Genomic DNA, 13,713 nt, shown 5'->3' with positions numbered 1-13,713 from the left:
CATCTTTGGTGTCATTGAACAGTCCAATATCCAATGGTTGCAGTTCACAACAAATATTCTTGCAATACAGAAAGTGAAGCTTAAATTTTGTTTGCAGGAAAGTTTCATCGATAGAGCAGGGCGAGGAAATGTCTCTACGTAATGCAGCCGAGGTGCCACAGGTGTGATTCGTGTTAGAATCAGCGATAAAATTTACGGTGCCAGCCCAAAAAGCGTCAGCGAGAAGGCCTACGTTGCATTTTTCTACGAGGATGATCTCCAAACGAAAATGGATCTCTAAAAAGAGGATCGTCGAGGAGTATCGAACATCGTCTTTTTTTCTTTCTTCTTCACTTTTAGAAAGGAGAATGACCGTCGAGTCTGCAGATGGATCCTCGAAACTCGTGTTCATTCGATTTTGATAGTTATATGTTCTTTGGTTGGGACACATGACTGGAAAATGTCTTTTTTACGCGAAATTCAGAGACGCTCTCGAAGAAAAGACTATAATGCGCTCGTCGCCACTCGTAATAAGAACCGCTGTCAATATTTAGGAATCCAGGCGCCTAATTAGTGCTGCCATGGTCTTCTACCTACATGTTCACGCATACAGACACACATACGTACACGTAAACTTACGATAATGTATTATAATGTAAGGAAATAATATATTCTATATTTCGTCCAAATTGTGACTTAAGTTAAGAATAAACCGATGTTTTCATAATACATTTGCCTTTCCGAATATCTCATTAAATTCTATTTTCAGAAGGATAATATTTATATACATATATATTTATAAGTGTATAATTTTTATGAAATTTAATTGGAAATTTATTTAAAAAATTAAATTGGAAATTAGAAATATTTTTGTAGGGGCTCGCCTAAAATTTCCTCCAAGGTGCGTACTGCATTTTGAGCACACTTCTCCGTAGTTTCGTCTTCGTCTTCCAACATTTCTGCCAAGAAGGGTATAGTTTCTGGCAAGAGTGGCATGAAATCTTCGCCAAGCTTCCTTACAATTTCAACCTATATTCATGTAAAATAAAATATTAAATTAATAGCATTTTATGAACTTAATCGAATTTTACTTCTGATGCGACTAACTAAATCTATTTCGTTTTAATATAATCGTTCAATAATGATATCATTACAATATTATTTGTAACCAATTATGAATTAATATTAATCACCCAATAATAATTAATACAATTAACTTGACAAAATATAAGCTTTCACTCACCAACGCGTTCAATGCAGCGGTTCTAATATATGGTTTCGTATGTCTTGTCTTCAGCAACGTCTGGTACACTAATTGCTTGTGCAAAGAGTCATCAGGAATGGCACTCGCGAAGGCAGCAATACAAGGCACCACTAATTCACTTGCTCTTTTCTCATAGTCCTCCGTGGAGCCCAAAGTATTCTCCAGTTGATCCACAATTGGTTGAGCCAGTATTTCGAACCTCTCTTGACTCACGAAATTATGAGCGTCGTAACTGAAGACTCGATATAGAGTCAATAAAATGGCTTCTACTAACTCGATTTTGCTAGACTCTTCAGGCAGAGTCATCTCCTGCGGTTCCTCTATGATCGCTGGATTATTATTACTTAACAATATCGCTGCATGCTTGATGAAGTGACCAGCAAACAGAACGAAAAGTGATTTTAGACACTCTGCTATGTTGGCTGAAAGTCTGCAACAGATGATAAAAATGTATATATTTTTATCTGTAATTAGGTAACCATAAGTAAGCTTTAACACACAAAAATGCAAAAAATTACAAAATAAAATAAAACAGTTAAAATAATTTAATCAACCTGTAGAAAGTGATATTTCGTTCCTTGTACTGTGGATTTCTAGCAGCCCAATCGTAAAGTTTATAATAAAGCGGTCTAAAGGTAGTCTCGCTCAGTTTCAGTACTAAAGCAACCAATGCTTTACTAGCACTTTCCTCTACGACCACCACATCCTTCAACGTTACTTCCGATTTGTCTATTTCCATGTCATCCGGTGGGTTTGAAATATCTTCGCGAAACTGTAAAACCTTCAAGAAGAATGTGCCTAAATCCGGTATAACTGCGTTTATGTCGTTAGGCTGAGCACTATTGAATGACTCTACTAGCACGTTCATCAGCGCTGGAATACGTTGGTACAATTTCTTTGCAAGTAACGTCATATATGTCCTGTTGACTGCTGGTAACAGCACTCGCGAAGGTATGCACGTGGAGAGTTTCTGGGTTGTTGCATTTAGTCGTGATATTACGATGCCAATCTATGAAAATGGTAAAAAGAAAATCTTCAAAAATATTGATTATCGTTTAATTGTATAATGTAGTCTCAAATATTGATAAAATCATATTAGATAGGTAAAAACTATATGTAAAATATCTCCAAAAATATAGTAAACAATAGGGAATGAATAGAAAAGGTGAAAACACTTTGAGAAACCTACGAAATGTGACTAACAGTTAGTATACGATTATTTATAAAATACATTTATCGACAGAAGTATTTAATAAAGTAGTAAATCATACCTTTTGATGTTCCGTATCAGTGTACAAAGAGTTCAATCTCGCCAGTTCAAATAATAACTGATCCAAATACAAAGATAAGAAGTTCCCTACAGATTCGACGATCTTTTGCAGCGCGCTTACTATACTGACGACTATTACATCCGGCACACCTTGATGGCAATGATCTTCTAACAAATGCAGGATCGCAGGTACAAATTTGTTCAATGAATGTATCGCGTGAATACGCATAGAACTGCATAATTCCGCGACACAAAGAGCAGCGCTGGCTAGTACTGGTCCTTCTCTTGAACCTAACAGCTCAGTGGTCGTCTCAAGAATCTATAACAAAAAAAGTAATAATAATAAAAATTTGTATTTATTAATTTATTTAATTGTCTATCACTAATGGATTTTTTCGCAAAAATATATAAGATATTCAAAATACGGTTTTCATTATAATATTGTAGTTGCTAAATAGAACAACTCTCCATTTAAGATTTATTTTTTCAGTTGTGTTTACAAAAATATGAAATTGCATAAACATCCGCAATCTATTAACCAACTGATCAACCAATAATTTTCTATTTCTGTTAAATAATATGTCGACTTACCGGTTTGAACAGTATGGGATGATCGCTAGCCAACAATTTCGCCAACAATTTTATAGTAATCAAGACAGTTTGCTGTACAATCTCCTGTTCTTGCGTTTCAGACTTTACTTTCACTGATACTATCTTCGACAAAGAATCAATCAACTGTAACAAATCTTCATGATCCTCTTCATTAAACTTTCTTTGTTGAAGTCGCGTATTAAGAAGTTCCAAGGCTTTTCTCTTCACTGTCAGTAAATTATGTTCTATCAGACGCTTGATACTGACCAAGAATATTCCATTTGGCAATAAATTATTCACCAAATCTAACACGTCATATAAATGATGCAAAAGAATCTTCCAATATTTCGCAATTGGCTTTCCTTGATGTTTATCAGCATTCTTCGAGGTACATTGGATTAGTATGATTAATTCAACAATCAGTTGATCATAATATGGTCTCACATTATTCACTTCGGTAGAATCGAACTCGGCGACTTTATTAATAAAATGAGGTGACGATAACAAATTACTTAAAAATTGGACCAGAGTATATTTATAATGTCTCAAGTGTTTAGGACTACTAGTACTAACATCAAAGATGTGTTTATATTTAAACGAAATCGCAGCTCTCCTGCCTTCTTCGTCTTCTACATCTACAGGCAATTCCTTCATAAACTGAGCCAATTTCACGCAAACTTGAATAAGTCTGGTGGGTGGAAATTCTTGAGATACCTGTAGAGCAAATTCTAATCTCTGTCCAGGTGTCTTTTGATTCGTAATACGCATAGTTCTCGACATAACGTGGCTTTCGAAACTCAACAAGTAATACAAATGAAAATGGTTATCCAATAATTGTAATAACTTTACAAATAATGGAGTACGTCTATGTTCTGGAATATCGGGTAACGAAACGATAAATGTTCTTAGAACCTCACAAGCGTGAGTTTCATTCTCAGCTGCGTTTATTATAGGAACCACGGTCTCGATGGTCTTGGATATTATTTGAATAGAATAAGCATCGTCCTGACGTACCACAGAACTTCCCATGAAAGTGAAAATAGGCATTATAGTGTATAGAGCACATCTCACATCGACGATTTTTAATAACTCTACTAGAACTAATAGAGCATGATGATGAGTTTGGGGATTCCTTGAAGTTCTAATACATTGTGTGATTAAGTCTATTTGTAAATGAGCATCACGAATAAGCAATTTCTTCACTGTCAATCGATGAATAGTGGATAGTAATAATTGGTTCGTATATTCTATAGGACCTTGTTCCTCGAAACTGAGGCACGTTTTCAGCAAATTAAACAGGATCGGGTAGAGTAATTCCTCGTGTTCGATATTGTCAGCTTGTTGAACGAACTCCAAGAGAGTCACGCCACGTTTCCATTCTCTCCTATTGATGATGGTTGGGTCAGGAGCACGAATGAGACTGATCCGTCTTTTATTTTTCATTTTACTGTCGTTTAATTCAGCATTCTTGAGATCCTTCATGATCTGTAGCTCGTCGACTATGAGCTGTGCATTCACTCGAATTTTTCTCATTGCTCTATTGGTTGAAGAAATAATGTTCCCCATTTCACAATCAGTGGCTACATCTACTAATTTAGCTAGAATTTTTTTCTGTAGAACATTGGACGCTTCTTCAGCTTTTTGGAAGAAGGTACTTCCTATTTGTTTTAGAAGAATCACACTTGGTGGATATTGATTTCCGGAATCCGTTATTACCTTGATCTTGTGCTCCTCTATGCTAGCTTCGAATAACTTCCACACTTGTTCAACAGTGAGTGCCTTTACTGTCTCGCTGTTGAATCTCTGAAGTATGTTTTTCAACAAATTTCCTGCAGATTTATTTTTTGAATCAGCTTGAAGCATTTCTAGAAGGTGTAATCCAAGAGGAACTAATCGTTGAAGTATTGTGGGCCCATTCACATAAACTAGAATATCAAGCAGCTGTGATTTAATATGTAAAGGAGTTTGCTGGTCCATGACTATCTCGAATAACATTTGTTGCGCTTGTTGAAGCCTCCTTCGAAGATCCGTCTTCAATTGTTTACATACATCTGGATCAGGTGATAATAGGATGTAAAGAGATAAAGATAATTGATCAGGATCTAAAGATATTTCTGGGCTTCTGATGACAAGTTCTTGCAGTAAGGATGGAAAAGAATCCACCATTGTGCAACGATGAAGCACTTGAGCACTTGAGTACTTGCTTATGAGCTTCTCGAGTACTTTTAATGACGCTATTCGACATTCATTGTTCTCTCTGGCTAGCGAAAGTAACAAATTCGTGACAAAGACTTTATCCTCGAACGCCCATTCAGTAGATTTGCATTGATTCAGCAGGACTTGAGTTATCTTCAAGCAATGAAAGGACGTTTGCACCTTCACAGGCTTTATGTACAGTTGAGAAAGAAAGCGGATAAGATCCTGAATCGTGGAGAAATGTCTTTGGAAAAATATTTGTAGACAACGAGAATAATGCTTGCACCAATATACATTGTCTATTCCCTCGAAGAACATCTCAAGAAGTCTCAAAATCAAATTACTACGATGTTGATTGTTCTCAAAATCAATCGCCGGATTCGACTTCAAATCGAGACGTCTGTGAACCATTTCCAGAACGTAGGTACCCACTTGCAATGGGAGAACACCTTGCGAAGTTAATTCTATAGCCATTTGTATATTATCTCCTGTAATATTATTGCAATTTTGTAATAATTTTACTTGAGGGTATTTTTTAATCATCTCCGTAGCCATTTCGATTACCTCTCGAGCTATTTGCGGTTCCAGAGATCCAACAGGAACTCTACATACGGATCCGAGTAAAATTAGATTGAAAAACATGGAAGCTGCATCACCATGAGCGATCTGTTGCTTCATTGCGCTTAATATGCTATCTGTTGGCGGCAGCAATTCCCAGTTTAATATATTATGAAAAGATGCCGATGAAACCGCCTCTGCGTTAGGTAATTTTCCTAGATCCTTCTGCACGTGTTGCATGTAAATATTGTTCCTAGCAAAGTTTGATTTTAATACTTCCATCGCGATATCTACGTCTGCGTCGTCATTTGGGAATAAATATGGCAATGATGTAATGAATACGCTAGTATCATCTCCGACTTTACAGAGTTCTAATAGGATTTTCAACGCTGGTTTCGCTAGAATTTTCCTACGATTGGTGTGACAAGTCGATAGTAATATTTTCAACTCATCAATCAATATATCTGCAGATAGAAGACTTGTTAAGCGTTTCGTAGAAATAGAAAGCAAAGCTTTGATTACATCTACTTCTGTGTCACTAAATCTGGATTGTATCGTGGTTGTCATCATCTCCTGGAAACTTTCAGGAATATTCACATCGGAATCTGCCAACATTTCCAACGCTACAATTCTCTGTACTGGATTGATATGAATCAATTTGTCAAGTATACCAACAACTTCTTGTGTGTCCTTGGCTCCAAAATGCCAAGATGTGACGAATTCCAATGCCAGTTTGGAATCTTTGTCTGTTTCGCTGCGTTTCATCAATCCTTTCAAGTAATCATCGAATCTTTCAGGATACGTTCTTTCAAGAGTATGATACAATCTTATTAGAAATTCTCTAGCTTCGTTTTTAATGTCAGTTGAAAGAAACTCCTTCTGTAATACATTCCACAAAATGGTGTCCACTCCAGTATCGTCCAGCTTTATCCGTGACAATATCTCATTCACCATATTCTGTATTCGAACTGTTTCTGATGGACTGTTCAAAATCATGCGACAACTTGTTTGTAGTAATGATACAATGAATTTTAATATGTTCACATTAGAGCATTGAAGCTTGATTGCGAGCTCGATGAACCAGGACAATTCCGATAATCGAGTAGCAAGACTTTTTGGAACTGTAGTAAGTCGATGAATTGGTATATTGTACAAGAAGAATAACAGGTGTAATGCTTCCTCTTTTAGATGCGTTTTCTTGAATATCTTCAGAAGTATTTTTTCCATAGTTACGTCATTCAGTTTCTCTTTGAACGTCAGTTTTGCTAAAATCATGTAACTACTGGCTACGAAATCGGAGATGGAACTTTCTAAACCTTTTAAAATAGCTGGTAACATATGACCCATTTGTACTTCGGAAATTCCAGATAATTGATCGATCATTCCTAATATTGAAGTTGTGTAAAATGCATACAAAGTACTTAAAGAAGATGCTCGCTCTGAATATATGTTAGTAGCGGTAATAACGTGATTGCAAATTAGTTTTAGTAAAGCATTATCAGAACTAAGACGATTGACTAATGTTATTGTAGCTAAGGGAACACCTGGCTTTTGAAGGGGTTCTAACCAATGCCAGTTATCAGCATCATCAGATAGATTTAATAATTGTAATGCTCTTGCAAACATCCGAGTTTCATGATATGGTAATATTAAAAGCAAAAATTGATCTCTATTAAATTCTTCTATGTGAAACCTACATATTAACCATTCAAGAGTTTTATGAGCATTATTGAGCAAGAAGTAAGGAGATAGAAGGATAAGGAACTTTTCAATCTGTCTATCTAACTTCTTGTTAACTTTAATATCTTGCACAGCACGTTCAAGATTCAGTGAACTTTGTGCAAAAAGAGTATGTTCAAATTCTAAAAATACGTCTGATAGCTTAGCCAACTCTTGCAATCCATTTTGACCTGAGAAAAGAATAAACATTAATTATTGCTTTAATAAAGAATATGTAGAGGTATTAGGTCATCCCATAAGTTCGTGCCGACCTAATAGAAACATAAAATAAAGTGTGTTACCTATGTTTAGAACTGTCTCTCTGTCTAAATTAGCAGCTTCTCTAGGATCAAATAATAAGCTTGCATGTTTTTTATCTTGATGCAGTAGTGCTGTTTGAGGGGTTCTTAATTGTTTTAATTGTCTCGCAAGAGATGTAGCCATCTTGAAACTGTGATTAAAATTATTTACAATTCAAAACATAAAAAAAATATAGATGTATAAAACATGCACATAACCTTATGCTGCACATAACCTCACCTTTTTTTTATTCGTTAGAAACAGATGGAGTCAAATCCTCTTTACTGTAGTAAAAAGGTTTTTTACAAATATCACAAAATATTTTCAGTATTTATGATATATTAAATTGCCGAAATAAAGATATATATATATATGTGAGCATTGTACATTTGGTACATATGATATTCGTAAGTCGTAACCCCTAATTAGCCATAATGCGCATGCACAGGCAGATCTTAGAGAAACGTGGTCGCTACAAACTGTACGGTGTTATGCTTTTTCCTCTTTCCACCAACGGTAGTACTACGCGTAAAAGAGAACCTATCACAACATTGAATTGTATACGCTCCTTAGAATTCTATTATTCATTTGAATTAAAGGGATCCTTAAATATTGTATTAATTTCTGATATAAATTTTATGTTAGTTTCTGTGCTCGGATTAAAAAGCTTCGATATATATATATATATGTATATACTTACATACTTCTGAATAAAACGAAAAAATAATTTTATGAGGTTTACATAACAGTGCAAAATTCTCATTTCTTTAACGAAAAAATGGAGGATTCGTTTGAAAATATTAATCCCAAATTATACAAAAAAATAGATGAAAGAGAAATTACTGCAGAAGATGAAGATGAAGATATTGTAGATGAATTTGATGCACGTGAAATTTTCGGTATGTATTTATTAATATCATAATGTTTTCTGAATTTTGATGTCGTATACAATTATTTTTTCTAACATATGATTTACAGATTTGATTAGAAACATCAATGATCCTGAACATCCTTTGACATTGGAAGAATTGAATGTGGTAGAACAAAGTCTCATCGAAGTAACATACAAACATGATATAAAAAGATTATAGTATACATTATCAACCATATTATCAAAGAAAGTAATATGTTTTCTTTCAGATTGATAATAAAGCAAGCACAGTTCACGTAAAATTTACTCCAACGATACCACATTGCAGTATGGCAACATTAATTGGTTTATCAATTAGAGTACAATTACTGCGAGTTCTACCTTCAAGATTTAAAGTTAGTGTTGAAATTACACCAGGTACTCATATGTCAGAGGCAGCAGTAAATAAACAATTAGCTGATAAAGAAAGAATAGCAGCAGCTCTTGAAAACAATCATCTACTTGAAGTGATTAATCAATGTATTGGTATAAAATGTTAATATTATCTAAAAGGTATGAAATTCAACACATATTTATAATTGTATATAATTTGTTAAAGATATCTCATCATTATTTTCTAGTTTATTGACATAAATTTCAAATTATTATAATTAGATCTTTTTAACTAATTAAATATATAAAGAAATTTTATATACATAAAATCTCATTTTTTCGTTGTTGTCATTGATGTTGTTGATGCTGCTTTTGATAAATTTTTTACTGGGTTGTATTTATATGTCTTTGGGAGTGGACCTTTAGCAGCATTATTAAATTGTTTTAAATCTGCATGTGAATAAGATGCTAACCTGTTAGATATTTTCATGTTAGTCCATGCTGAAAAAAGAATTGTTCATGTAATAGATCTAAAACTGTATTATACTGGGAATATTTATTTGAAAGTACCATCAGAGAATGATTCCTTGAAGCCTTTGTCATTCTTTACTATATTTTTGGTTGTCTCTTGCTGTATAGAAGGGATATTAAAATATGCTTTTACTTTCTTTAACTGCAATACTTGATTTTCTACTACGGTTAGAATATTTGAAATAGCCCAATGACACAAAATGGCCTAAAACAAATTTTTTTAAATATTTACGATACAAAGTAAAGATAAGAGCTATGTATCTTACCCCTGGAAACTTCATTGCAAATATAAATGAAATAACTGGTACTGCTTTGAACATATTTCGCATTATTGGAGTCAAATTTTGTGAATTCCTCAATGTATATGAAGTAACAGCATACAATGTTATACTAGTACCCAGTGGCAACAGATAATATGGATCAACACTAGTTAAATCCACAAACCACCACAATCCACCTTCCTTTAAACTTTCAACAGGTTTATTAGTCATTTCTCGTAGAGCAAAAAATATTGGCAGATGTGCTCCGATCTATTTAATATATATAATATATATAGTAGGAATAAATTTTAATATTTAAATTATCACAGACGTACTTAAGTACATTATATACCCATTCAATTGCATACCTTCAAAAAATTCGAAACAGGAAACATCTTAATATTATTTTTCTTGAGTAACTCTTGTAATTCAATAGCATATATAGTTGCTAAAAGACAAGAATAAAATTGATTTAGTTATATAAATATATAGTAGTACATACTTTATAATATACTGGATAAATATGTTAGTACGCACCTTCTTGAAAATTTCCACATTTTCTTGCTTCAGTTATATTATCCTGTAATTTTACCATTTTTGGCAGAACGTTGGTCATTTTGCTACTATTTTTGTGTGCTGATACCGTACATGGAAATGTTGCAAATTTGATAAGTGCTGAAGTTAGTATAATTGTGGCCCACCATGGTAAATTACAATTAACATAAAGTAATTCATAAAATGTTTGAATAATTCCTACAGGACCATATCCACCTAATCCTAAACTTTCAAAGGTAGGTTCCCCATTTGCATGCAGTTTAATAACCTCTGTAATTTCTGTAGGCAATGGTATTTGTGGAAGAGGTGGATCTGTAAAAAATACAAAAAATTATACAACTTCTAATTTAAAAGTAAAAAATATTATATTACCTGGTATTTCATTTAATAGATCTTTCTCTGGTACTGAATTATTTAGATCTGTTATTTGTGTTTGTAACACAGGTGAATCTAAAAAACATGGTAGATTATATTTTTTATTATTACATTTTTGAGAACATATATGAAATTAGAGATTTTTCACACCTGGTGGCGTATTTGATGCATTTTCCTTTATTGCTGTATTAGCTGTGCTTTCATACCGAGCGAAATAAATCTTATGAATTTTCGAAAGTTTATGAACGTTTAATACACAATCCCGTTTCAAAGGACCGTTTGTTATATGATATGCGAGACCGCTAAAGTGACATTCTGTCGTTTTCTGATTATATACATATTTTCATTATTAAGATATTTTAATATATATATATATATATATATATATATAAGCGTAACATAACCTAACGAGAAACAAGAGTTTAACTTACGTGAAATCCTGTATTTGTATTTAACAGTTTTTGACTAACACGTACACATAACCGTGTCAACATGATTTTGTTTATATACTAGCAATATTTAATCTTATATAAGGTATGATAAATAAAAGAGATTTTCATATCACGTGTAGAACTACAATCCACTATTAAATTACAAGTTGTCACACTATACTTCAGATGGCATTCTGAGTTCAATTTGAGAATATGTTCAGATTTAAGTTACACTTGAGGTACTAATGACATTTTTAAGTATATTCATAAAAATTTCCTATCGAGCTACTGTATATAAATATTTGCAAAATTTGAATTCTTAGCTTCCAAACATGAATATGCTTTTCGATATCGAACATTTTCTAAGTTGCAAAATGTTCTAATTAATGAAACCAAGGAAAATATACAAATTCGAACAAACTTCCTCTTTGACGTATACCCGCAATTCTTCATAGTATCGATCCTGAATCGAATCAATTATAAAGTTGCATACAGTGACGCCGTGTGGCGTTTTGATATCGGAGGACTTCCTCGGTTCTTTCACGAATTTGAGAGGCCAAGCTGCACCATTGACACGACACTAGAATTAAGCTGTCAGTGCCGACTCACGTGATCGAATCTACTGCAATGACATTCAGTTTGCGTCTCGGGACCAAGGCTATTAAGACAGACCTACTATTTAAGTTTCTCTCGTGCCGTCTTTCGTTTTCGGGACCTGCTTTCCCCCTTTTGCCTACCTTGATCTACGTAGCTGCTTTTGAACCAGGTTCTGCTACTCGTTACAGGGTCTGTTGGTTTAAGACGATAATACATAGCTGTGTGAGATTTCACGTGAACAAAAACAGATTAAAGAAAGAAGAAGAAAAAGATCGTGAAACGGAGAGGAATGGCAGAAGACGGCACGGTTCTAATTACAGATCCACATTGTCAGCGAAGGTCTCTAACCACCATGCTTTGGCACCGACTGTCAATTTCTCCACAAAATAATTCGGTAACAACTCCGCTTTTTCGATGGCGCAACTACCGCTTCGTTGTTATCTTTTCTTCCTTTTATGAATGCGTGCCGTAACGTTCAATTAGATTCGAGTCAAAGTATTTATCCGGTCAGGTTTCACCCCTGGTGCGATTCACGAAATTATTTTTGACATAGTTGTTATACAAAATTGAAATTGTATTAACCACCTGGCGCTAGGATTTCTCCTTTTTTGTTATTGTACATTAATGTTATTGAACACATTTGCGAGTGCATAGGATGAATTAAATAAAATTTGTATTTTTTGACATTTTATAGTTATCTGAAAAACTAAAATTCATACCTACAAGAAAGTCATCACGTAACACCAACCGTTGTGACAAAATAACGAATCGAACCTTCGAAACCTCCCAAGAACCTGGTATCCATTGCGTAGAGTGTAGAAGATTGAAGATCGCTTCTTGGACAGGATTACCCACTTTACGCCCGGGTAGCAGGTCAACCAGGGCGAAAGATAATGGGATTGAGCGTTCTTCGAAAAGAACAAGATAGTGAAGCTGTCACAGGAGAGGAACGACACCAAATTCAGCCTTGTGTCAACGTCGTATCGCGATCCCTTTGATCGTGCCGATAAAGCCCAATTCCTACAGAATTTTCGTGAAGACGAACACCTAGTTAGATGAAGTCATTTTTGCTGAGAAAGCTGACCGTCCATTACGTGTCAGTGTCCCATTAATTACAAATCGTAATAATGTTTTTGGTTAAGATTTATAACCTCGTTTGAGATTATATTATTACTAAAGTGTAAAATTAGAACTAAACGAATTAAAGTGATAAGCATATGGAAAAATATGTAATTCAGAGAAAGTAAATTTTCATTCGTATGCTTTACAAAAAATCATTCAGATCCCTAAAAGTATCATTATATATAAATCTATAAAATTTTTATGACGAATTATGAGTTGGCATCTTATATTATGTAATATGTGAAACAAATCTCTATTTAGATTGCATTTCTTTATCTTTCTAAAAATATGAATCTGAATAAGCAACTGTACTCTACAAATAAACCTCAAAGATAGTGTGTACTCAAATAAAGGAAACAGACACGTGACATTGACAAATTTCCTTTAGAAGAAACAAGCCTAATGGAATTTCCTTACACAATATCAATTTTGCACGAACACGTTCCTAACCGATCTCAGCCTGTAAGAAATAACCAAAGATAATGTGTAACCGATTAAACGGATCGATCGTGAATTCGAAGATCGAAATCATAGGTAATTAGATCATAAACATGACAGACGATTTCGTAGAGGTGCGTCTCGATCACGCATCCTCGAGGAGATTCTTGTCTATGACAAATTGCGCTCTGGGCGATCCATCGAGGCCTGATCGATTCGCTCGTTGCGATTCCATCGTGATATTAGCGGCGTGCGAGCGACACGTTCGCCAATTATCGCGAAAT

At 34.2% G+C, this 13,713-nt stretch overlaps 4 protein-coding genes across 5 annotated transcripts in view; 2 read left to right on the top strand and 2 right to left on the bottom strand.

The window, feature by feature from the left end:
- The window catches only part of LOC100645725, a 31,029-nt gene extending 30,321 nt beyond the window's left edge, over window positions 1-708 (top strand). Inside the window, exon 9 of the mRNA XM_012313640.3 lies at window positions 98-708. Within this exon, the coding sequence (XP_012169030.1) occupies window positions 98-167 (70 nt within the window). The 3' untranslated portion in view covers window positions 168-708. The remainder of the gene's footprint in view (window positions 1-97) is intronic.
- On the bottom strand, window positions 459-8,298 carry LOC100645918 (HEAT repeat-containing protein 1). The gene is made up of 7 exons (XM_003398872.4): window positions 8,118-8,298; window positions 7,880-8,028; window positions 3,105-7,768; window positions 2,515-2,832; window positions 1,798-2,252; window positions 1,223-1,673; window positions 459-1,008 (listed from the first exon to the last, which is right to left on the bottom strand). The coding sequence occupies exons 2-7, from the start codon at window positions 8,019-8,021 to the stop codon at window positions 838-840; spliced, it is 6,201 nt and encodes a 2,066-aa protein (XP_003398920.1). The 5' UTR covers window positions 8,022-8,028; window positions 8,118-8,298; the 3' UTR covers window positions 459-837.
- Window positions 8,299-8,344: 46 nt separating this feature from the next.
- Window positions 8,345-13,359, top strand: LOC100646234 (MIP18 family protein galla-2). Of its 2 annotated transcripts, XR_007225854.1 has the most exons (5): window positions 8,345-8,776; window positions 8,856-8,935; window positions 9,018-9,300; window positions 12,058-12,263; window positions 12,564-13,359. XR_007225854.1 is itself a non-coding variant. In XM_003398875.3 (3 exons), the coding sequence occupies exons 1-3, from the start codon at window positions 8,656-8,658 to the stop codon at window positions 9,285-9,287; spliced, it is 471 nt and encodes a 156-aa protein (XP_003398923.1). In that variant the 5' UTR covers window positions 8,345-8,655; the 3' UTR covers window positions 9,288-10,144. The 2 variants fall into 2 exon arrangements, 1 of the variants encoding a protein (XP_003398923.1); XM_003398875.3 differs by lacking the exons at window positions 12,058-12,263; window positions 12,564-13,359 and having other exon boundaries at window positions 9,018-10,144.
- On the bottom strand, window positions 9,350-11,986 carry LOC100646033 (mitochondrial inner membrane protein OXA1L). The gene is made up of 8 exons (XM_003398873.4): window positions 11,273-11,986; window positions 10,992-11,166; window positions 10,839-10,916; window positions 10,449-10,778; window positions 10,280-10,359; window positions 9,918-10,181; window positions 9,691-9,856; window positions 9,350-9,621 (listed from the first exon to the last, which is right to left on the bottom strand). Exons 1-8 carry the CDS (start codon window positions 11,333-11,335, stop codon window positions 9,452-9,454), a joined length of 1,326 nt encoding a protein of 441 aa, XP_003398921.2. The 5' UTR covers window positions 11,336-11,986; the 3' UTR covers window positions 9,350-9,451.
- Window positions 13,360-13,713: the final 354 nt, after the last annotated feature.

This window comes from Bombus terrestris, chromosome 11 (assembly GCF_910591885.1).
Source record: "Bombus terrestris chromosome 11, iyBomTerr1.2, whole genome shotgun sequence".
In the NCBI taxonomy this organism is placed as follows: Eukaryota; Metazoa; Arthropoda; class Insecta; order Hymenoptera; family Apidae; genus Bombus; species Bombus terrestris.
Note: the sequence above shows the minus strand (reverse complement) of the source record. Positions and strands in the feature narration are given on the sequence as shown.